At 44.4% G+C, this 24,683-nt stretch overlaps 1 protein-coding gene across 1 annotated transcript; it reads right to left on the minus strand.

The window, feature by feature from the left end:
• Nucleotides 1-3,906: 3,906 nt before the first annotated feature.
• On the minus strand, nucleotides 3,907-8,983 carry BSX (brain specific homeobox). The gene is made up of 3 exons (XM_032359351.1): nucleotides 8,584-8,983; nucleotides 6,335-6,531; nucleotides 3,907-5,286 (listed from the first exon to the last, which is right to left on the minus strand). The coding sequence occupies exons 1-3, from the start codon at nucleotides 8,843-8,845 to the stop codon at nucleotides 5,047-5,049; spliced, it is 699 nt and encodes a 232-aa protein (XP_032215242.1). The 5' UTR covers nucleotides 8,846-8,983; the 3' UTR covers nucleotides 3,907-5,046.
• Between the last annotated feature and the right edge of the window lie 15,700 nt (nucleotides 8,984-24,683).

A 24,683-nucleotide genomic window follows, 5' to 3' on the forward strand; every position in this document is an offset into this window, starting at 1 on the left:
AAGAGAAGGCTCACAGAAGTAGAAACAAAATCATGGAGGAAAAGTTATCTGGTGTACACACTTGGAATTCTAGGAGGGAGTAAATAAAATAAAGGTTTCTTTGGGAGTGAGAATTAAAGCCAGAAAATACAATGGAGAGAATCTGGACAGAAAACAGAATCATATCAAAATTTTTTCTCCTAAATATTTATTGGAATGATCACAGATCTCTACAAGTATTAATTGGTAACTCATCAAATTAATCAGTTGTAGGACATTGAGCAAGTCAATCTCTCAGACTCTTAGTGGCCTTGTCTATAATAAGATTAGGCAAAATTTTTAGTTTCATTTTTCATCCTACTCAATATGTGAACCTTCTTAAAAACATTCGGGCAAGCAGTTACCCAACTTTGGCTTGAATGAAAAGGGCTAAGGGGCTCAGTACCTCCTTAACAAGAATTAGGATTTCAGATGGTTCTTCATCAGAAGTTTTTCCATAAATTGATCTAAGATTTTACTAGATGATTTCCAGCTAATTTTAAAATTTTATATCCAAAATTACTATGCAAAATCCTTTCCTCTACATGATACAAGAACAACAGCTCCCCCCTGCATATCGCTTTTATCACGACATGAATTAGTGGTAAAGTAGGATCATGAAAACCAGCTTCTAGTCTGAAGTTTGTCACTGTCTCTTTAACACTGACAAGGTATTCATGATACCTGGATCTTAATTTCTTCTAACAAGAAGGGCTTAGATTTTGTTAAAGTTCTCTAACACTAACCATCCCTTCCTATCTAGTTGTCCTTAACCCAGTGATCCTCACTTTGTTTTCTTACTTTCTCAAATGGGGCATTGGAGACTTCCTTAATGAATAAAAGAATACCCTTTTCATTTTCTGGTTTCTCCTAATTCTTATTTTTATAGATATTTATTTAGAGCACATGAACTGAAATCTTAGTGAGAGGACAACTTTAATAAGTTGGAATTTATAGTTCCTTTCCTACAAAAAGAAGACAGGCTATTAGGATCTTAAGGGTTAGAAAAAACCAAACCAGTTCACCTTCTCACCAATGAAGAACCGTAACAGAGCCTCCCAGCCACTAGTGTTTTGCTTTCCAGCTTCTGCTCAAACTTTTCCAGTGAAAGGTGCTTGGTGTTTTCTGGACTTAGCCTGTTCTACTGATAAACAGCGCACTACTGGCCTATAGAAGGTATGCAAATGTTCCAAAATCTGTTTCCCTGTTTCCCTGGAAACACCCATTGGTTCTGGTTCTGCCTTCTTTAGCAGAGCTGCATAGATACACCCCTTGATACTGAGGAGCCCTGTAACCATCAACTACAACTATCATAGCTAATCTCCTCTCCCACCCCTGCCCAATACTCGGCTTCTCAAGCTAAGCAACTCATACTCCCCTATGTTTTCCACACATTTTACTATCCAGGCTTTTGTATACCGGTTGACGTTTAGCTTGTCAACAGCCTCTATAAACTGTGATGCCAAGAGCACAACATAAATGTCAAATATTTCCTTAATTCATTACTTCTGCATATGGCCTGAGCCCAGCTCACGACTAGGGGGTCACCACTCCAACTCAATACGTTTATTGCCCAATTCTCTTAGCACCAAAAGCATTCTGCTTGCTCTGTGCCTCCACATGTCTTTAGCTCTAGTTACCAAAGGCATGGATGGGAGCCAGTCCTCTACCTTTTGAAGTGGTGTCATGAATTCCAATTGATTATTTCTTAGTGCCGCTATCCACTAATAGGGGGCAGAATGGTATACTGGCCATTTCTGTTCTTAGATCACGTGGGCCGAAATAGAATCAAGAGTCCTTCTCTGAGAATCTGTGAAATGAAGTCTATTGCAAACAGCGTTAAGAACAAATTCAGAACAAATTATTTACTCTATTTGGGATTACATGTAGGACGACGTGCCCACCTTGGCTATTTTAAGATGTTTCTATCCCTTCAGAATGGGCCTATGTCTTTAATATACCCTAGTGAGCGTGATTTTGTCAGATCTTTACCACCAAGTCAAAATGAATTGAGGCAAAAGCAGAGGTAATTCAGACAAAATACCTCTTCAGGCTTTGATCAGTGTTGAAGGCCAAAAACAAACACTGCCATCATGCTACGTTAAATTGAAACTAAATTGTGTCTATCCTCCATATCATCACTAACCCACTGTGTATAAGAAAAGGAAAACCAGGAGAACTTTGCTATTGAATTGTTTGCCATCAATTTGAGGGAACACGATCTGATGAGAAAACCGCGCCCGTGTGGCTGGTGCTGCAAGTGCGAGCTGGCCAGGAACAGCCACAAACAGAGGACCATGATATGGCAGAACGAGCATCTTTCCATGTTTAATGCTCATGAATCAAAGATACAGCCATTCCCTGGGCTCCAGGATTCATTTGTTCTGCCTCCAATCAGGCAGAGCTGTGCCCTCGCTGACAATGTATCCCATTTACCTGCCTTTTCAAAAGATCATGAAATGTGCCGAATCTGCTTCTCTCAGAGCCAAAATAAAGCCTGGCTTCTTCTTGTGAAGACAGAAGAAAGACCTAAATGTCTTGAGCTTTTGTGTTTGTGTTAAGTATCTAATTAAAGATTTTTTAAATGTCCTCCAAAAACATAGTATTTTTACTCACTTTAAGGTTCTCCCCAAATCTCTTTTAGTAGCTTTTCTAGTATTACAAGAATGGGAGATTCTCCCCTCATGTAATAGTATCTACTCTCCCTTCCAAGTTGTCACAAATCACTACCCATCCCCATAACCAAGTCTTTTGTCTTATTGCAAAGCACTAGCCCAAAACTCCTGCCTTAAAAAGGTACTGTCATTATCTGAACAGGGAGAGAGGAAAAACTGAAGTGTATATTTGTTTTTAATAGCACATCTACGCAATTTAAATCTATGGGAGAGGTGTTCATATAAAGTGATAGAGACAAAATGCTGACCGGTGCATTGTTGGAAGAAAATAGTGTGTTGGACAAAGAAATGAACAAGGAGTCAAAAAAAGAATTTTTTTTTTTTTTTTTTTTTAGTCTTGCTTTGACTTCAGCTAGTACTAATTTCATAGGTAGATCTTTCAGGCTTGCCAACCCTTGATTTACTTAACTCTGAAAAGGAAAACTAGTCTTTGTTGTCTAGGACTCACTAGATCTTGATTGATAAAGAGCGCTTTGGAAAATCCAAAGAGCTCTACAATGCTTATGTTTTCAAAGCAATAACTTGATCTCCTAAATGATGCCGGCTGGATAAAGATATCACCCTGACACTTAATCTTTGCCTAAATTAATGTTTCCTGGAACAAACCTGTAGGGGGGAACACACACACACACACACACACACACAGAAGGAAAGAAAAGAAAATGAAAATTTTCCTCGGGCTATATGCATAGAACTTACACCTAGAGGAATATTTAGGATTCATCCTTTTAGAACAACAAAGAGACAAAAAAGATTAACTGTAACCCAAGCTCACACAGTCATAGTCTCTATAATTATTATTCATCATTCGAACCCAAGGGTCATGATTCTACTTAGCCACACACTCTTCTCCAGCCTTCCAAGGCTCACTTACCTAAATACACAACCAGAGCCAAAGGAAGATCGGAAGCGAAGCTCTCCTCTGGCAGGTTGCTAGACCTTGTATCTGATAAGTATACCGGGTGCGTAGGGTCATCACACAGTTTGTTAGCGTAATTTCGAACTCCAGATATCAAGGGTGCTCTGTCCCTTCGGTATTTGAGAGTCAAAAAAATACCATTTGCGGTGACTTTCCACACAGGTGGAACTCAAGACCATAAAACGATTAAAAACAGAAAAATCAGGACGGGAGGGAGGGATTGGTCAAGAAAAGGTGACCCTGTTCGCTCCTTTGGAAAACTGGACACTGCCTGGGGTGGAGGGGAGTGGGCGTGCGCGGAGGAGGACGCGTTAACAAACGATTCCCGGAAACTCGGTTCGTTCCCAGTTTTGCGCAGCGAGCCCTTTATTATCTAAAGAGACTGCAAGCCCGAGGAAGAGAATAGGAGACCTCCTAGGGGAAAGGGAGAGGGGCGACGCGCTGGGCCAGATTCCTGCCCCACCGCAACAGTCCACACGCCGGGGCACGTCCGGAAGCGGATGCTTGCTTAGTTTTAGTCCCGCTAAAGCGCCGCATTCCCTAAAATGCAACGAAAACGAGCATTTCCGCACACAGCCCAAGGAACACTCACTTTTAAAATATCAGTAGCCCACAGGCCGTGTAAGAGTTGCGGGACAGATACAGCCAGGTCGGGAGGCAGAAACTGCTCGGTAGGTTTTCCTGTCCAAGTTTCTGGCCGCTCGTGGGCGCCGCTCGGTATTGGGACCGGGGGAGGTGGGGCGTGTAGAGCGGGTGTCCCCGGGGGCCACAAGCTTAAGGGTGCCTGGGTGCCGAACCGGAAGCTCAGGAGGGGAACAGTGAAGGGAGAGGATGGAAGCGCCGCCCGGAGGAGGGGTTGTCGCCATAGTTTTTGAGTTAAGAGATGTGTAGTGCGGAAACCCCAGTAGAAGGTTTGTGGCTAGCAGCCCGCGAGTCTGTCCGGCAAAGACAACTTAAGCATTTGGTTGTCGTTCTACCTGGATCCCCGCAGAGCGGACGGCCCACACTCCGGCTCCCTTACCTGCAGCCAATCGGTCTACCCAAGGAATGGCAAAGGGTCCGGGTGGAGAGGTCTCGGAGCCTGGACAACAGAGCTGGGGGGCAGGTGGCGGAGAGGAGAGGGCCGAGAGGGTCTGCGATCGCGGCGGATTTAGAGCCCAGGGTCCAGCTTGCGCCACTTAAGACGCGGGGCGCGGGAATGAGCTAACGCAGGTGCACGCTCGCCCGGCAGGGAGCCCGCGGGCGGGAGGGGGAGGAGGGCGTGGGCCGAGCCACGGGGCGCCGCGCGGGTTGGAGGGTTGACAGGTGTGTTTTGTTTTTGTTCCAGGAACGGATCCTCGAGGCCCGCCCCCGACCCGAGTCCGAGCGTTCCGCATCCCCGAGGGAACCGCTCCCCGCCCCGCCGCGTGCTCCCCGCCTCCCCAGCCACGCGGCTCAGAGCACGTGCGGCCCTGAGCCCAGCTCCCCTTCGTCCCCAATGTCCACCTCGTCCTCGGGCTCGGTCAGCACGAAGGGGCCAGCGGGCAGGCCCAAGCGAGCCTCTGCACCTGAGGCCTCGGGGCCTCGGGGGCTGCCCTCAGGGCTCTCGGGCCCATCTGGCGCTTTGGGCTCGTCCTGACTTTTCCTCAGCTGCTTTTTATGCTTCATCCGCCGGTTCTGGAACCACGTTTTCACCTGATTTCAGGGAGGAAAAAAAAAAAAAATACAACCACGTCATTCCTTCAGACTCGTCGTTACTAGGATCTGAGAGATGGCTGGGGGTTAGGAAAACGGACCGCACCCATTCAGAAATTATCCAAGAGCTGTGAGAGTCTCATTCTTGGGTTAAATCACACCTGAACTGCTCACAAGTTACCGTGTTCGGCTGAGTGAGAATCAAGCATCCTAAGGCTCCTGGAAGTAATTGTCCAAAATAACGATCAAGGACAGAATGGAGTGCTTAGTTAATACTAATACTGTTATCAATTATAATTACAAATAGTAAGTGCTGCGTGGATGAGTCTCCTTTATGTTTAACTTACATTCCCCTCATTTTGGCCTCTAAACACCTGGTCTTGCTGGACAGGAAGATGAGAATCAATCTTGCTGGTTCTCATCAGAGAGAAAAGTCAGGGGCGCCGGCGTGGCTAACGATTTCCCAGAAAGTTGGGCTCCCAGGTACAGAGAATATAAGAGAGAGGAACTGGAGGAGGGAGTTTGAAGGTTGCAGATGAACAGAATCTGGAAGATGAAAACCGTTCTCCCTCTCAAAACAGAGCGATAAGTTGGGCGCTTACATTACAGTGGGGGAGTGAGGAGGCTGGATTGGAGGACTTGCGCCTGTGAGGGAGATTAAAATAATAAGAAAAAAAATTCCCTGTGTGGACTTCGCTCAGGACAAGAACCCGTCTAGTCTCTTATCTTACGTCGGACCAGGGTTAAAGCCCGATCGGAGAGGAGAGGCGGGGCGGCAGAGAACTAATCGTTCGCAAACTAGGCGCGCTCATCACGAACGCCGAGGAGTTTCTCGCCCCTGTCCAGAGCTTGCTCGAGCGATGATGCTTCCGGAAGTCTGCCCTGAGGTTGGAGGTGTCGGTACTTTTACTAAGGATCTTTGGGGAAGCCTAGAATAAAGGGGAGGGGGTCACTCCCACTCGAGAGCTCGGCACTGGGTGCAGAGGTGGTAGGACTTAAGGGGAGAGGAAAGAGCGGCGGAGATCAGAACTGCCCCTCTCGGGCCCACCTGCGTCTCGGACAGGCTGAGGGCCGTGGCCAGCTCCACCCGCTCTGGCGTGGACAGGTAGCGCTGGATCTCGAATCTCTTCTCCAGGCCGGAGAGCTGAGAGTCCGAGAAAACCGTGCGAGCCTTGCGGCGGCGGCAGTGCTTCCCGGGCAGCTCGGTGTGCTGGGGATGCGGGAACAGCGCCGGCACAGGCACCCCTGCAGAGAGAAAAGCCGCCGAGTGGGTAAAGCGCGATCCCCGGGAGCCACCTCCAGCCGCACTATCCACCCCCCCACCCCCCACCCCCGGTCCCCGGCGCCTCCCTCCGCTTCTTGCCTCCGCGAGTCCCCTCGTCGCCCCAAAGCTTCTCCAGCCCTTCTCCCAGGAACCGCAGGGGAGGGGAAATAAAAAATGACAAGAACAGCGCTTGGAGATCTTTATACGGCAGGTCGTCTAGACCTACAAACAATAAACAGTAAGTCAAATGCAAAAGAAAAATTTTAAACTGGAGGCCTTAGAAAATGTCTTCTTGGAAGGACTCTCGCAGCGTCTGGCAGTCCTCTGTGGCGCGTCCGAAGTTTTCTTGCAAATGTCGGCTGGACCAGTAGCTGCTCTGCCCAGCTATCACCCTGCCTTATCCCTAAGGACACTCTGTGTCGTTCTGGGGCTGGTAGAGGCATGAATGTGGCCCTCCTTCCCAACCTAAAAAACACCGTTCTCTTTCCCGAGCTGCCCCCATTCTCCCGCCTACGGCCAAAGGCAACAGATAAAACTCTCTCATCAGGAGCTTTTCAGAAGCAAGAACCAGGCGCAATTCCCGCCTGGCACGTTCCATTATCAGTTGCGGGGGACCGCTGGGGACCCCATCTCTAATCTTATCTTCATCCTTTTTCTTATTCTTTCTCTTCTTCGACCCTAAGCAGAAGCACTGAAGCACTTCCCTCCCCGACCAGGTCAAGGGGAGACTTCTCTTGTCTTTCCTGACCTCTGCAAGCCTTATGGTGTCTGAGACACACCAAGTAAACTGCCACAGACATCAGTTTGTCAGTGGGATGGGGGGGGGGGCAGTGGAGGAAACAAGCAATTCTGGCACCCCAGGCTTTGGCCACTGCTATTTGGGGGGAAGGTGGGTGCAGCCCAGAACAGGCTGTCATGGGCCAGGAAGTGAGGCCAATACCAAGATGAACACCAACACGCAGGCTTCCACACAGCTTCTATAAGGGCCCTGCCAACCCAGTGCCTCAGAATCTGGGTTTTACTACTTCAAAAAACTTTTAGCTTTTGTCCTAGATTCCAGAGCATGCATTTCACAAACTGTCTCGGGCCCTGGCGGAGACGGAGTTGTTTTCCCACTTGCACTCTGCATCTGGACTCAAGGAATTATTATACTGCAATTGGAATGAAAATATCGTGTCAAAGAAGAAAGCACGAATGTCCTTGCAGAGAGCGGCAGAAAACATCTGGGTATTTCTTCACATCTCCCGGTCCCAACCACTTTGCTGGCCTCAGTCTTTGTCATTCACGGAAAATCAAAATCCGTGAAATCAAAATACTTTGGCATGGGGCTCCAGCTTCACCAGCAACCGGGGCATGGGCAGCTGAGCCCAAGATTGTGAGTTAGACGGTGGGAGTGCAGAGGGTTAATGAGGAGCGGTGTCCCTCCTCCCCACCACACACACTTTTTTTCTTACCCTTTCCCCCGCTATTCTGGTCAGGTCAAACCTTCAGTCCTCAGAATATCCCAAACCCTCATTCACTCTTCTAAGCTGCAGCAGTATATCCGCGAATGTTCGGCGCCCGAGAGGAGAGCGCTGGACCCGCTGGAGCCTTTTGAGTAAATGAGCTAGAAAGTGGAGTTCTGCTTCATGGAGGGGGGTTGGTCACGGGTCTCCCCTAGAGCAAGGGGAGGCAGAGAATCAGGATTGAGAGCTGGACCACAGTGACCAGGAAGACCATCAAGAAGGAGACTGAGCGCTATACACCAAGAATATTGTCAAAACCTCCACCTCCACCTCTTGGCTAGGAAGGTTTCCTTCATTATAAAGCCTGTGGAGAGACTGCAACTTATCCCCAATGGGTTGGCAGTGCCTCAAGGGAGATCTGCATGTTCTCACCCATATATGCCCAATGTTCCACTGTCACTTAGGGAAGGAAGCTGACAAGGCAGGCCAAACAAGCTCTGGCCTTTCCTCAGCTCTACCACAAGCTTAGGGTCTGCACTGGGAGACCTGCTCTCCCGCTCCCCAAACCTAGAGTCCCCTGTTACTTACCCGAGGTGGTGAGGAAATAAGGGTGGTGATGGTCTCCCTTATGCAGAGGGTGATGGGGGTGAGGAGCCAGGAGGGTGGGTGTGGGCATGAGGGGGTAGCCGTAGTCTAGCAGAGGGACCCGGGAGGCCAGAGAGCTGGCGAAGTGGTCAGGGGCCATCTCCCTTAGTGGCTTGGGCTTGTGCAGCAGGATGTCCTCAATGAAGAAGGACGTGGGCCTCTGAGAAGACGCTGGGTGTAGAGGAGCAGTGAAGTTGAGGTTCATCTTGAGCCAAGCGTCTGTCACAGGGTGAAGGCCGGGGACGAACTGTAGGAAGCAATCGGTCTCCGCAAGCCTGGTCGAGCGCGGACAACCAACCTCCGAGGCTGGGAAACCCCGCGGCTCTCTCCCGGGCCTGGGCTACCCCGGGCGCTGGAGAGGCGAGAAGACAAGCTCCTGGGTAGGTTGGGTCTACGTGTAGAATTGGCAGCTTCAAGAGGGGAGCTGGGAGAGCCAATGGCAAGGCTGCCAGCGGCGGAGGGGAGGGTGCGGTGGGCTCGGGGCGGGGCGGGGAGCTGTCCGCCGTGCTGAATACGACCGGCCAGGCCCGGAGAGAGCGGAGCAGACAGGGTCCTTGCTCCTACGAGGTTGGTTTCACCCCCTCAATTTGAGGGTTTTTTTTCTTTTTTTCTTTTTCTTTTCTCGCAGGCATTTTATTTTTTTAAGGTTTTATTTATTTATTTGACAGAGAGAGACACACAGTGAGAGAGGGAACACAAGCAGGGGGAGTGGGAGAGGGAGAAACAGGCTTCTGGCTGAGCAGGGAGCCCGATGTGGGGCTCCATCCCAGGACCCCGGGATCGTGACCTGAGCCGAAGGCAGACGCTTAACGACTGAGACACCCAGGCGCCCCTCTCTCAGGCATTTTTAAATAAAGCTAAAAAGAAAAATTCTGTCATTCGACAGACTTCCTTTAGAGAGCAAAAAGCACCTAAAGAGTCCCAAAGCAATAGGGATAAGGCATTTAGTTTGGCATTTGGGCCTGGGTTGTCCAAGTTTAGAGACTTGCTAGCAGGATGGAGAAGGGAAAGGGTGACGAGAAGGTCCATATTTGCTACACCCAACTTCAGTTGCTGGCTGAGGCATGGAAAGACTGTTGAGGTAAATAAAAAAAATGTTGATGACCATAACACTCTTTCCCTCAGTTATAGAGGGTGGTATGAGGAAAGTTATATCTACATTAGGAAGTAATTTGGTCTGTGTAACTACGCCCAGAGGTAGTTCTTAATGCCAGCCTCCATCTCCTCTCAAATGTCCTTTACTTCCCCATCATCCTACTCACACAGCTTTCCTATTTGTCACGCTACCACTTTCAACCTTAACCCACCAAAACAGTTGTCCTAGACTTTTGTCTCAGTTCTTTCCCAGCCTTTCTTCTCATTTGCCTCCCTCCTAATCTTTTGGGGTGTTTTTTTTTGTTGTTGTTGGTTTTTTCCCCCCTTTTCTGTTTGCCTCTTTCTAATCTGTCACATTTATTTCCCTGGAGTCAATTTGCTAAAATTAAGGTGATCATCTACAGCACAGCAGGGGTAATTTTAGCTCGCATCTCTGAAAATTGCTCTAATTATTGATGTTAAACTCAGGGAAATTAAAAGAAGCCACTTCTCTTCCATCTCCCCATTTTTAAGCTCTAATTTGTTGAAATCTAGTCGTCATCACAATTCCAATCACTACTGCTAATAGTAAAAGTGTTTTAATAGAGACTGAGTCCTCACAACCCATGCTATTAGATAATTAGAGGAGGTGTTAGAAAGCCAAGTGCTAATCCTTGGGCGCGAGGGTAGGATTTCCATCTGATCTAGCAGGTAGAACAAATTAATTACCAGAATCAATTAGGCCCAAACTACAGTGCACCAGGAAGTGGGAGACTCGTATTCTGTATGGATGGACTGGTAAATGGTAAACAGATGAGGAGAGTGAGAGGAAGGGGGAAGAAGAAAGGAGATAACTTTAAAGTAAGATCTTGGCAAGAACGCTTTGTCCTGGGAGTCTGAACGGTGATTCATTCCTCCCTCCCTCCCTCCCTTCCTTTCTTCCTTTCTTTCTTTCTTTTTAACTGATGATAATGATTAAGGACTGAAAACCGGAGAGCAGACAGCCACAGAGAGGGAAAAGAGTAGACTTTCAGGGATCGTTCCTCCCTCTTTAACCCTGGTCTATTGATCTCCCGCAGGGCTAGAGGGAAACCGAAACCAAGCGGACTTGTGAAGTGGCGCTGGGGGTGAGGATCCACACTTTACTGATGCCCACTTCCCTCTCAATGAGAAGAGCTTACCCAGCAAGTGAAAGCCAAGCTGTCCAGTCCCCTAAGACCCTAAAAGCCAAGTGGCTACTGAGGGCATGGTGGGTGTACAACCAGCCTTTGGTCTCGGTAAACAGCCTAGCTGTGTCTGCGCGTTCCCTACGCTCAGTCCCTACACAGACTGGCTACAGATTTGCACCCAGCCTTGGGGATGGGATTTCAGTCTCAATCCACAGCTGAAACTATTTCTGTTTCCCAAGCTGAAGTTGAAGAGATTATTGAATGTCCCTTTGGAAACAGGGGCAGTAAAAAATGTCTTTGGGTGACTATTACTTTGGAACCAAGACACTGCAAACCCTTTCTCAGAATTCTGCCTAACACAGGTAACCAGAGTGTTCTCGGGATCCAGAGAAGGGGAGGGAAGGGGAAGACCGCCTGTTTGGTCCTTACCCTCCCCACTATTTCACATAGGCTGCACTCAGCTCCCTGCTTGCCCCCAAAGCTAAGGCTGTGTCTTCAGACCCTGTGCCCGGAGGAGACGTTCCCCTTTTTCTAGTTCCGCTCACACTGGGACCTGCTTTCCAGAGCTGAGAGCTGAGGGCCACCTAGGTAGGGAGACTTAAAGGCATTTCCCTCCGGAATCCAGCTATACTACCTTTGCCACGACCCCAGCAGGAACCTAAAAAGTAAGAGACAGAGGGAGAAAACATGATAGCTAATGGAAAGCCTTGAGCACTGTAGGACTTTTCCTTCCTCTTCCTATTCCCCTTTCTGCAACCAAGGGTAACAAAGCTCAGTCGTTGAGAGTCCCAACCACCCACACCAACGCAGTTCCCTGGGGATGCAGAGGCGGGACCGCAGGATCGGAAGTGGAGGCGGAGACAGGGATTCCTCAGTTGCCACCCGTTTCCCAGAGGGAAAAATCCCTTCTTCCAGGATGCTCAATAATCACAGCTGGGGGCTGCTTGGGGGGGGGGGGTGCTTCTGGGACCTGACCCCTGCCAGCAAATGTATAGGTAAGCTGTACGGGTGGGTCTTGTCTTGAAGAAGTGCCTGTTGGGTCCTAGCCTCAGACTCCTCCTAGAGCTATGGCCCACACACTCAGGGAAATGGAAAAGGCAAGAAAGCTGATAAGGGGGCGGCTGGGTGGTTCAGTGGGTTAAAGCCTCTGCCTTTGGCTCAGGTCATGATCTCAGGGTCCTGGGGTCGAGCTTCACATCAGGCTCTCTGCTCAGCAGTGAGCCTGCTTCCCCCTCCCTCTCTCTCTCTCTGTCTACTTGTAATCTCTGTCTGCCAAATAAATAAATAAAATCTTTTAAAAAAAGCAAGCAAGCAAGCAAGCTGGTAAGTTTCTCTGCTGTGGAGTTACTGCACAGAATGGTGGAGAAACACTAGGATCACCAGAACCCATTCTCTACGCTCCCCTCAAGGCCCCTGTGTGGGCCATCCTACTCCTGCCCTGGAGTCAGAGACTCCAGACCTTCAGGGCTGCCTGACCCCACCCCTTCAGGGCCACCTCCTGCAATGGGTACAAGTTATATTTTTTCAGAGAGCTTGTAAACCATTTGCTCCTTAAAAGCAGAGATGTTTCATTGCCTAGATTATCTCTAAAGTAGATCAGCACTCTCCAATAATGTGAGCCACAAAGGTAATTTTCAATTTTCTACTAGTCACATTTATTTTTTATTTTATTTTTTAAAAGACTGTATTTGTTTATTTGACAGGGAGAATCACAGCGAGGGAGGGAACACACAAGTAGAGGGAGAGGGAGAGGCAGGCCTCCCCCTGAGCAGGGAGCCCGATGCAGGGCCATCCTTGGACCCTGGGATCACGACCCTGAGCTGAAGGCAGCCACCTAAGGGCGGTGCCACCCAGGCACCCTTCTACTAGTCACATTTACAGGTGAAATATTAATGTATTTTATTTAGCTCCAGTATAATAAAAATATTCAACATCTAATCAATATAAATATATTGAGATTTCTTCATATTTGTATTCTTTTTAAAAAAAAAAGATTTTATGTATGTATTGGACATAGAGATCACAAGTAGGCAGAGAGGCAGGCAGAGAGAGAGGGGGAAGCAGGCTCCTTGCTGAGCAGAGAGCCTGATGCGGGGCTCAATCCCAGGCCCCTGAGATTATGACCTGAGCCAAAGGCAGAGGCTTAACCCCCTGAGCCACCCAGGCACCCCTTATTTGTATTATTTTTTAATACTAATTTTTCAAAATCCAGTATGTACTTACTGCACATCTCAATTTATACTAGCCATATTCTAAGTGCTCAATAGTCACATATGGCTACTGGTTACCTATGGGACAGCACATGGCTAGTTAAATGCCACAATCCCTTTTACCCCTTTCCAGAGCAGACAGAAAATGGAAAGCAGTTGCTGAAGCTAGCCAGGTACTTTCTTATGCTTGTTTTTTAACTATGCTTTACATTTGATTATTGTGAGTATTCACTGAGCATCCACTATATGCCAGGCTATTCACTGCACACCTTCCCAAGCCTTCTCCAAGCGTTAGGAGATTAAATAAATGTACTTGCATTACATTAATTGTTAATCCTCACTTGACTAAAATCTGTTACCTAGAACCAGCAGGCTGGAGCTGTATGCTAGGCTGACCCATAAAACAAGAACCTGTACATTGCCCTGGGCAAAAAAAATAAAAATAAAACGTTTTTCCCCCTATCTAACCCACAAGATCTGACAGAGTTCCTGCTATGGTCTCAACTGAAGATTTATGAATCCCAAGAGAGAAAAGACCTGCTTTTCAGGGAACGAATAATTAAACAGTCCTTCTCTCCTTCATGTCAGCCACATTTGAAACTGTCATATGAGCTGGGACTTGGTTTCCCAAAAAGATGACTCTGTTGATGATCAAAGGAAGAGACTGGTTCCATTAGCCCAGGTGCCTATACAGTGGCCTTCAAAATAAGGGAAGAAATGTATTTTAGAAGGATCTGAGTAACATACTTTACTCATAACATTTTGTATTATATTGCTTGCTGTCTGTTTCAAGTTAATTTCTACTGAGTACTTTATTTTAAGTACTATCAAAGTGGATGACATGTCTAGAGAAAGAACAGGAGTCGCTGAATGCTTCCTGCAAACGCATCTTCAAATAACGTTTTTACACCAGAAATTAGGATGTGAACTCACATAAGAACACATTCAAGGATAGGATATCCAACGCACAGTATTCCTAACTTAAGAACCACTAAATCCATCCTGTTTACTCATTCAGGATGATGTCAGTGTGTAGGATCAAAACTTTCATTTCTTTCTCAAAGTTGTCTTTTTTTTTTTCCAAGATTTTATTTATTTGAGAGAGAGAAAGAAAGAGAGAACATGAGTGGGGGAAGGGGCAGAAGGAGAGGGAGAAGCAGACCACCCCCCCTCCCCCGTCCCCACCACCTGCCCCTTTTGCTGGGCATGCCAAAACCATGAGCCCAAAATGGGGCTAAGTCCCAGGACCCTGGGATCATGACCTGAGCCAAAGGCAGATGGTCAACCAACTAAGCCACCCAGGTACTTCCCAAAGTTTTCTATGCTGCTTTGGCATCTCTATTTAAAACATGCTTCATAAAGTGATAGGGAGACCCAGAGCAGGGAACTAAAGGTATGAGATATGAGAGATCATATAACCATTTCTTCATCCTCTAAAATGTATATAGTGGAAGGAGAATGATTCCACCATTTTCCTCAACAAGTCCCCAAAAAGCAGCCAAGTACATTACCAGAGAAAAACCAATAGGCTAACAAAAATGTCTTTTAAAAATCCTTTTCTTCCATCCTAAACCATCCAAATTCTATTTTCAGATTTAAAATTTGGCACCTACTGAGATGTCTGGATGGCTCAGTTGGTTAAGTGTCTGCCTTCAGCTCATGTCATGATCCAGGGGTTCTGGGATCAAGTCCCACATCGGGCTCCTTGTCCAGCGGGAAGCCTGCTTCTCCCTCTGCCTGCTACTCCCACTGCTTGTGCAAACCCTCTCTCTGACAAATAAATAAATAAAATATTTTTAAAAAATAAAATTTGCCACCTATTGATACAATGTACTTCAAAAAATAATACCTAATTAGTATGCATAGCTTTGAAAATAATGGGGCATAAAATGCTGCCATTATGAACTATGAATTTCTGATGTTAGAGATTATAAAACCTTTCAAACTCTATTATGAGGTATAGAGATGAGCTTATAAACATTTCCCAAGAGGACTTTGTGCATGGAACTAAATATTTGGTATATTTTTGTTAAAATGATGAATCAGTTATATTTTGTTTGAGAATACTGTTTATGAAGCCAAATTGATTTTTGTCCTTCTAACTTTCACTGTTAATGCAATCATGTTAGTGGATCAAAAGAAATGAAGTTATAAATGTTTGCACTGTAAGAGGGTAATATTGAATTCATCTTAACAATGACCAAGATGGTAGATACTGTTAAAAGGAAGGAGTAAAAAATACTGGAGAAGTTTTCTTAAATAAGCTAAAAATAAGAAAAGTCCTTATATGTATAACATAAAAGCCTGAGAGCCAAAGAAGAAAATACTGATAAAATTAACTGTATTAAATGTTTTAAGGGCATCTGGGTGGCTCAGTGGGTTGGACCTCTGCCTTCAGCTCGGGTCCTGGTCTTGGGGTCCTGGGATTGAGCCCCGCATCAGGCTCTCTGCTCAGCAGGGAGCCTGCCCCCCCACCTTTCTTTCTGTATACTTGTGATCTCTCTCTCTCTCTGTTAAATAAAATATTTTTTAAAAAAATTAAAATAAAATAAATGTTTTAAAATTCCACATGCCAAAAATTATCAAAAGCAAAGGAAAATGACAAACAACAAAAGTGACAGTATTTGTGATTCATATCCCAAACACAGAGATAGTTTGTTATACATGAAAAGTTCCTAGGGGCACCTGGGTGGCTCCATCAATTAAGCATCTGCCTTCAGCTGAGGTCATGATCCCAGTGTCCTGGGATCAAGTCCTGCATTGGGCTCTCTGCTCAGTGGGGAGTCTGCTTCTCTCTCTTTTCTTCTGCCCCTCTGCTCCCCCATGCTTGGTCTCTCTCTCTGTCAAATAAATAAATAAAATATTTTTTTTAAATATATTTTTTAAAGATTTTATTTGACACAAATAAAATCTTTTTAAAAATATATTTTTTAAAAAAGATTTTATTTATTTAACACAGAGAAAGAGAGATACAGCAAGAGAGGGAACACAAACAGGGAGAGTGGGAGAGGGAGAAGCAGACTTCCTGCAGAGGAGGGAGCCAGATGTGGGGCTCAATCCCAGGGCCCTGGGATCACAACCTGAGCCAAAAGCAGATGCTTAATGACTGAGCTATCCAGATGCCTCAATAAATAAAATCTAAAAAAAAAACCAAAAACAAAGTTCCTACAAGTCAGTAAGGAAAAAACCAAGAATACAATTTAAAAAGTGACAAAAGATGGGAAGAAAGAGTTCACAAAAAAGAAAATATAAATGGCTATTAAACATTTTAAAGAGGCTAATCATAATACTAAAAATAAGCCTAATGAAAGATCAGCTATGGTGAAACAACATCATTAATATATGGAATATTGATATTTTTACAGTGCATAATTTAAGCTGTGTTCTTACTTGAACATCCCATCTCTTCTTGTTTACATACATAAAGACACAGAGGATTACTTAGGTAGAATCAGGAGCTCAAGATCACTCAACTTTGTACATCAGGATTTGAACTCAGATTTATCTGACCCCAGAGTCCATAGTCTATTCATTGCATTATCTCTGGAAAATAAACAGGTAGACCAATAATAGACGCTGCTTACTTCTCTTCTGAAACCAAATCTGAAACTACAGCCCTTGATTTAAGAGCCAATCTCCCCAGATCTTCTCCTTGGAGGATTTACAAATTCATAACCATTGCCTGCAAAAACTAGAAACTACAATACCAGAAACAGTGGTTCAAGGTTCTAATTTGGGGAAATGAATACACACACAGACACACACACACACACACACACACACACACACACACACCATCATCACTTCAAAGTGAAGAGGGAGGAGATACTATCATTATCAGTGGTAAACAGAACAGGGTTTGGAGTCAAGCAGACTGAGGCTAGAATCTGGCTCCGTGACCACTGTGCGCTCGCTGTATGACCTTGGAAACTTCAATTAACCCTTCTAAGCCTTACCTCATAGGATAGTTTGGGGGGTAATTAAGACAATATATAAACCCTAAACCTACACAATGTTGTATGTCAATTATATCTCAATTTTAAAAAGATAATATATGTAAAGCATTCTACCCAGTGGCTGGCACAAAACTAATCCCAGTAAGTGCTCCTACCACTGGTGCTGGTGCAGCTGGTGATGGTGACTGCACGAACCAAAACAAACCAGCCCAAATGATCAATACTGGAACCCTAGGGCTACCATGTACATGGATGATTAATAAATCCAACACCATCTTGTTATATAAAGGCAGGAAGAGTTTCTTGCCAAGAAAAAAAAGAAGGTATTGGGAAGAAGGTGATGGTACTAGGTAGTGATCTCCTGGGTTCAAATGGGAGCCAGTGGGGAGTATCTACTTAGTTCTAGAAGATACCTTGAAGGTGATCTGAAGAAAGATGATATTATCTAACTTTTCCACAGCCAGAAGTTCAAAAACACTAAACTAGAAAATAAGATCAACACCAAGTCTGGTTCTCCTCGCCCTTGATCAACGAAAACAATCAGACAAAGAGGATTTATTGTTTACCAGGCAGCCTACCTTTGCTAGGCTCTGTATGAGGCCGTTTTGGAGAGATAGGGTAGAGGGGTGCAGGGAACAAAGAAAAGTATAAGCCTTATGTCTGCTTCAGATACACACACACAGCCCCCCCCACTCTCTCTATGTAACCCCAAACATGCAAAACAGAAAGATCAGCCAAGAGTTTCTCTGTTTATTTTACTTAATTAAGAAAACATCACTAAGATGATACAGGCTTGATTGTAGTTAGGATATAAAATAATATTGGGAGACAGGAAAACCAAGCACTCTGTGATTTCTTCAGTTTTCATCTGTAAACATTTATTGAACATGTACCTCGCGAAAAGGTGGGCATGCCTTTGGAGGCCTTTTCTCAGACGTATATATCTTGCTTCCACTTTTAAGCCAAGGATTTAATTTTATCTACTGTATCTTAATACTTTCCAAAGCACAGTGGACTTTCCCAAAATTGACATGAAGTTACTTGTAATTATTTGCAGTATTATTTGACAGTTTCCAGGTAAAAGAATAATTTAGTGCTGGTTACCAGATCCCTTCCTCTTAGCTGAAAGGCAAGCAGCTCCTCCAGATGGTGTGGTGATACGGTATGCTTCTTTATTTTACTATCATTTTTTTTTAGAGAGAGCAAGTACACACGCACATGGTAGTGGGGTGGGGCGAAGGGGCAGAGGGTGAGGGAGAGAGAGAATCTTAAGCAGGCTCCATGCCCAGTGTAGAGTCCGACACAGGGTTCAAACTTGTGACCCTGAGATCATGACCTGAGTCAAAACCAAGAGTCAGATGCTTAACTGAGCCACCAAGAAGCCCCACCCAAATGCTTTTGTAAAAACCACCATGTGTTTTGGTGGGGGGAAGAAATACAAACTGGTGAATTTGAGTAAGTTCCTTCAAACCAAACTAAAACAGAACCTCCACTCAGAGGTCTCAGTTTTACCAAACTCAATTATTGAAAATCACTTTCACCTGTCTTTCTGGAAGGATCATTCCTCTCAGCCCCCATCTACAGAGATAACTTCCCTCCAAATCTAGATCCGGTTCATTCCCGTCTCCCTCAAAATACCACTCCTGTCTGCAGTACTTAATTGGCAGATACCCCTCACTGGGCTTTGGGAATAAGTTAATACCACGCTGACACATTTTATCTCTGGTCACGGCCATGTTCTGTTTTCCAGCTAGACTAGGAATTGCTTTATAGGTGATATATTCAGATAATTCACAAGGCAAAAATTAGAAAAACTATATGATGTAACATGTCTCCCGTTTCCCTCTCTTAGCCAATCCTCCCTTTGGAGCCAATCACTGTTCCTGCTTTCTAAGTATCCTTGCAGAGGTATCTTAAGCATATATAAATGATATATATACACACACACATTATGCACTTATATGTGAATAAATACACCTGTGAATAAATAAATAAATAAATGTATAGGTGAAATAAATATATTTGTGTATATATATATACACACACATACATCCTTTCTTCCTCTTTTTATAGGAAGGGCAAAAGGCAGCACACTACCTACTCTTTTTATACCTTGATTTTTTTTTAATTTTTAAAAATTTTTAAAATTTAATTTAATTAAAAAAAATTTTTATATACCTTGATTTTTTTACTTAACTTTTTAGTTGCACATTGTTACATATATGGATGTACTGTGATTATTTAACCAGTTTCCTTCTATGGTATCTAGGATGATTTCCTGGGGCGCCTGGGTGGCTCAGTGGGTTAAAGCCTCTGACTTTGGCTCAGGTCATGATCCCAGGGTCCTGGGATCGAGCCCCACATTGGGCTCTCTGCTCAGCAAGGAGCCTGCTTCCTCCTCTCTCTCTGCCTACCTCTCTGCCTACTTGTGATCTCTGTCTGTCAAGTAATAAGTAAAATCTTTAAAAATAAATAAATAAAGTGGTTGTTCTAGGATGATTTCCTAAGATATTTAGGATGCTTTCAATCTTTTGCTGTTACAAACCATGCTGTACTAAATACACGTGATAAATAACCATATACATATATTATTTTACACATGGACATTCTAGACAATGAATTTCTGGATCAAGTTCGTAGTGTTGATTGGCTTTGCTGCACTATCCTCCAGAAAGGGAGCATGAGTTTACCTTCCTATCCATGGCAGATTAGAGAGCCCCCAGCGATTCTCCTGCAAATGATATAAGGATAATACTGTTGTTTTTAGGTTACTTAACCCTTGAGAGCCTTAGTTATTCTATCTGCAAAGAGGGGACAATATTGGAGACCTATTGTAGCAACTATTTTGTGAGGAAAATATGCAAAAGAGCTTTAAAAACTGCCCAGCAAGAGGAAATTGTTCATTACTATTAAGGGTAATAGCTTCTGGTTTAGTCAGCTAAGCGTCTGCCTTCAGCTCAAAACATGATCTTGGGGTCCTGGGATCAAGTCCTGAATCAGGCTCCCTGCTCAGGGGGGAGTCTGCTTCTCCCTCTGCCCCTCATCCCTGCTTATGCATGCGCTCTCTCTCTCAAATAAATAAATGAAATTTAAAAAAAAAGGGGGGGGGAATAGCTTCTAGCACTTAATCAGTGACAGGTATCATATTACACATTTTAATATATTCTATCTAATCTACTCTGCAAAGTAAAAATAATTACTTTAGATTAATATTTCAAGAAACTGAAGCTCAGGGGTGCCTGGGTGGTGCAGTGGGGTTAAGTGTCCAACTCTTAATTTCAGCTCAGATCATGATGTCAGGGTTATGAGACTGAGCCCCGCATGGGGCTCCACACTCAGCAGGAAGTCTGCTTGGAATTCTCTCTCCCTCTCCTTCTGCCCCTCCTGTTCATGCTCTCTCTCTAAAATAAATAAATAGATAAGAAAACAACAACAACAACAAAGTTCAGAGAGTGGATTTAGACTTCCCAGGCCACACATCTGGTAAATGGCAGAAGAGGAAATGAAACCCAGGTTTGCATACATTCAGTAGATTCAAAGACTGGGCTTTCTCCACTGAATCTTATTTTGAGATTATAATTTATAATTATAATTTTTATATATATATATGATTATATATATAATTTATAATTTGTTTTACCTTATATATTTAAATATAATTTTTTTAAGATTTTATTTATTTATTTGACACAGAGAGAGATCACAAATAGACAGAGAGGCAGGCAGAGAGAGTGGGGGGAAGCAGGCCCACTGTTGAGCGGAGACCCCCATGTGGGGTTCAATCCCAGGTCCTTGAGACCAGGCATGACCTGAGGCGAAGTCAGAGGCTTAACCCACTGAGCCACCCAGGCACCCCTAAATATAATTTTAATTAATTAAATTTAATTTAAAATTTATGTATATGTAGTTATATATATAATTTATAATCCTTTTAAATTCAAGTATAATAAGGGACACCTGGGTGGCTCAGTCAGTTAAGCGTCTGCCTTCAGCTCAGAACATGATTCTGCCAGCATCCTGGGATCGAGTCCCACCTGGGACTCCCTGATCAGTAGGGACTCTGCTTCCCACTCCCCCTGCTCTTATGCTCTCGTGCTCTTGCTCTCTCCCCCTCTCAAATAAATAAATACAATCTTAAATTAATCAATCAATTGATTAATTAAATCAAGAATAATGAACATACAGTGTTATAATAGTTTCCGGTGTACAATATAGTGATCCAACATTTTAACTTATAATTTAAAAAAATAAACTTCACTACTTTAATTTTTATAAAATTATATTTAAATCATCTATCGAGTAGAGTTAATGAGTGAAGGCCTCATGCAAGAGACGACCTGTACGATTAGGGATTGGTAGAATTTGGACAGGTGGAAGGAGATGAAGATACTGTTTCCGCCGAGGAGAATGGCAAATACAAGTATTCACGGGGCAGGGAGAACAAAAATATACTTCAGGACACTGAGATGATCATAACTAGAGTGGAGATCCCGAGTAGTATTGGGAAATGTGGTTTGGGCCTTATTAACAAGTACTTTGAAAGACAGAAGACATTGTGCTTAATCTGGAGGACAGAGTGCTGAGGGTAGGGACCAATAAAGGTTTTCTGAGCAGAGCTGTAACTGTGGATGATAGTATTTTGGGAAATTTTACGTCAAGTCTTTATGCATGAGCAATTAGAGCAAAGTCACTAGAAAGTGCAGGAAGTATTGGTGTTTCGAGATAGAAGCCATTCAGCTATCCAGCCAAAAAACAACCATTCATTCATTCAAACAAATATGTATTTGTCACTTTTCATGGACATCGGGCATGGTTAAGATTAGCTTAGAAGATATAAATACAAACACCACACTGGGCTCTGTTCTTAAGACTTTCAAACCTCACGATAATATCGTGATCTTAACTGCTTGCAGCTTTTCTGTTCCCTTTTCATCATCTCCTGTAATCCTTTCTTCAGTGGTCAGAGTGCTGACTCAAAAGTGAAAATCTGATTAGGTCAGTCCCTGATTAAAATCCTTTGGTAGCATGTTATAGTACCTTCCCTGCAAGGAGCATGTGTTGGTCTAGCCATCGCTCCCACACTGGCTTACTCCTCTAGGGTTCTGAGAGAGAACAAATCGCTTTCTCCTAGAAGCCTTCCCTGATGCCCCCAGGTGTGTTAGGCGCCCTGTCTGGGTGTGTGCACACACTTTTGATATCATCATATTTTTCTCACTGTAATGCGACTGTCTCTTTCATTGTTTGTCTTCTTCTCTAAACTGTAAATGCTACAGAAGGAGGGCCAATTTTATCCCAAGCATCTAGTCCAGTGTCTGGCACACAGTGAAGTATCAAATGCTGACCTACTGACGGAACATGTGAATGAGGAAATAAGTGCATTGGTAACATAACAATGATCGGGCCTGGTAGACTGTACTTTACATGGGAAAGAAGCAAGTGTTTTCTGTTGTTTATAAAGTGGCATGAAGGCTAATGAATCCCTGGTCATCTTTCCAGTTCAGTATCAAATGGGACAGAGATTGTAGGTAGCAATGGAGTTGGAATGGTTGGTTAGCAGATAACAAGTTGGGAAGGGTGGTTGCCATGACAACCTGTATGCTTCTTAAATACCACAAACCTGTAGTGCACCAGAAGAATCCTGATTTAAGTGGGTTCAGGATCTGCAGGCTCCTGGCCCAGAGAGTTCTTTGTATTTTTTAGAATAGAATGTTATGGCTGATAGAAGCTTAGAGATGGTTCCTTTCTGTATTCCTCATAATATATCCCAGAGAAGACGAGTGATGTGTCCAGTCAAACAGCAAATTGCAGGCAAAGCTGAGGTAGAAAACATGAGTCTTTCCACACCCAGCAAAGACCTACCATTTCATGACTCCTAAAGATGTTGGGTTCTTTCACTGGTAGATTGGTCACGGGCGGGTTTGCAGAATTTCTCATTAAGTTTTTCGTTTTATTCATTCAAGACTTCCTGCATCCTTCCACTCATTCATTCACCCCTTCAAACAGTCTCTTGGAATATTATCTACCTTGTGCTAAGTGCTGCAGAAAACAGGACACCCTCTAACGTGGGGCCATTGGCACTCATTTGATTCTGCTGTGAAATGGGGGACACTAGATTGTTGTGTGGTACCGAAGCAACCTCCTACAGGCTACTTGCTGTTGACAAACAAGAAAGTGTAACTGGATATGATGTGATCAGTCGTACTGTCCCTAATGCAGGACAACCAGACGTTCTTTATAGGTGCCCTGTGGTACTGCTAAGTGAGGTACACTCCACCACCTCCAAAGCATTCCTGACAAATGTTTAACCTGAGTCCAGTCAGGTTTGGACCCTACTTCAAGCTACAGACACTATAGAGGATAGAAAACGATCTACAGTGTACTGTGTGGAAACAGTCTGACAAATCCCGGAGGTTCAGCATTGAATGGGACAAGTCCCCATTTCCTTCAATAAAGGCAACGCCATGAAGAAAATAAAGTATCCTTTATTTACTTAAGGACACGTTGTGCATGGTCCCTTTTTACAAAAGGGTGGCGCTTGAGTGGCTCAGTAGGTTGAGCGTCTGATTGTTGGTTTTGGTTCAGGTCAGGATCTCAGCATCCTGGGATCAAGCCCCACCGTTGGACGCCATGCTCAGTGGAGAGTCTCCTTGGGATTCTTTTCTCTCTCTCCCTCTGCACTTCCCCACTCTCTCTAAATAAATAAATAAAATCTTTAAAACAAACAACAAAGACATGCTATTCATGGTCCTTGACTGGGTGCTGCTCTGAACATACCAACCATTAAAAATACTTTTAGGAAATAGGGACATTGGAATACGGACTAGGTATTGGGATATGAAGGAACCCTTGTTGATTTTGTTCATGGTGATAATGGTATTGTGGTTCTACAGGAAAATGACCTTTTAATTTTTTTTTAAGATGATGTATTTTTAATTAATTTGGGTGAAACATCATATTGCCTAAATTTAAGTAAACCTCAGGGGTGGGGTAGAGATGAAATAAATATGACAAAAGATTAGTAACTGTTAAATTTAGTGGTCCATACATGTAAGTTCGTGATACTATTTTCTTTGTTTTCCTCTTTTGTGGAAAATTTTCATGAAAAGGTAAAAGCAAAAATGTTATTCAACTATTAGAAAAGGTTAAACATGGCATTTGTTAGGGTATATTCAGTACCCAGGGTTCAGGAAGTATCACAGGAACAGACCAACAGCTTTCCAAGAGTCTAAAGACGTCCTGGCCCCAGAAGGGAATTGGTGAACCGAATGGAAATGCGCACGGCAGGGCCTAGGGTCTGAGAGGAGCCCAGACAATGGCTAATTTAAAGACACGCTCACCTCCACTCTCCTCCCACGTGGATGGCAGGAGAGATGCTGGTGAATCTAACTCTCAGAGACACTCGAGCCTCGCTGCCTAGTGTGATATTAAAAGTCCACTCACAGTTGGTCTATAGAGTGAACCGAGAGCCTGACCTCCCACCGCGCACTGCCTTAAGCTCCCTGCCCCTGAATAATCAAAGCTAATTACAAACACAAAGGGCTGCTCATTTGCACAGAAATGACCTGCAGCTACTTGTTGCGCCTGTCAGAGGTCAACTCCGTCCCACCCCATTACGACTTTCCCGGGAGAGTCCT

This window comes from Mustela erminea, chromosome 9, assembly GCF_009829155.1.
Source record: "Mustela erminea isolate mMusErm1 chromosome 9, mMusErm1.Pri, whole genome shotgun sequence".
Lineage (NCBI taxonomy): Eukaryota > Metazoa > Chordata > Mammalia > Carnivora > Mustelidae > Mustela > Mustela erminea.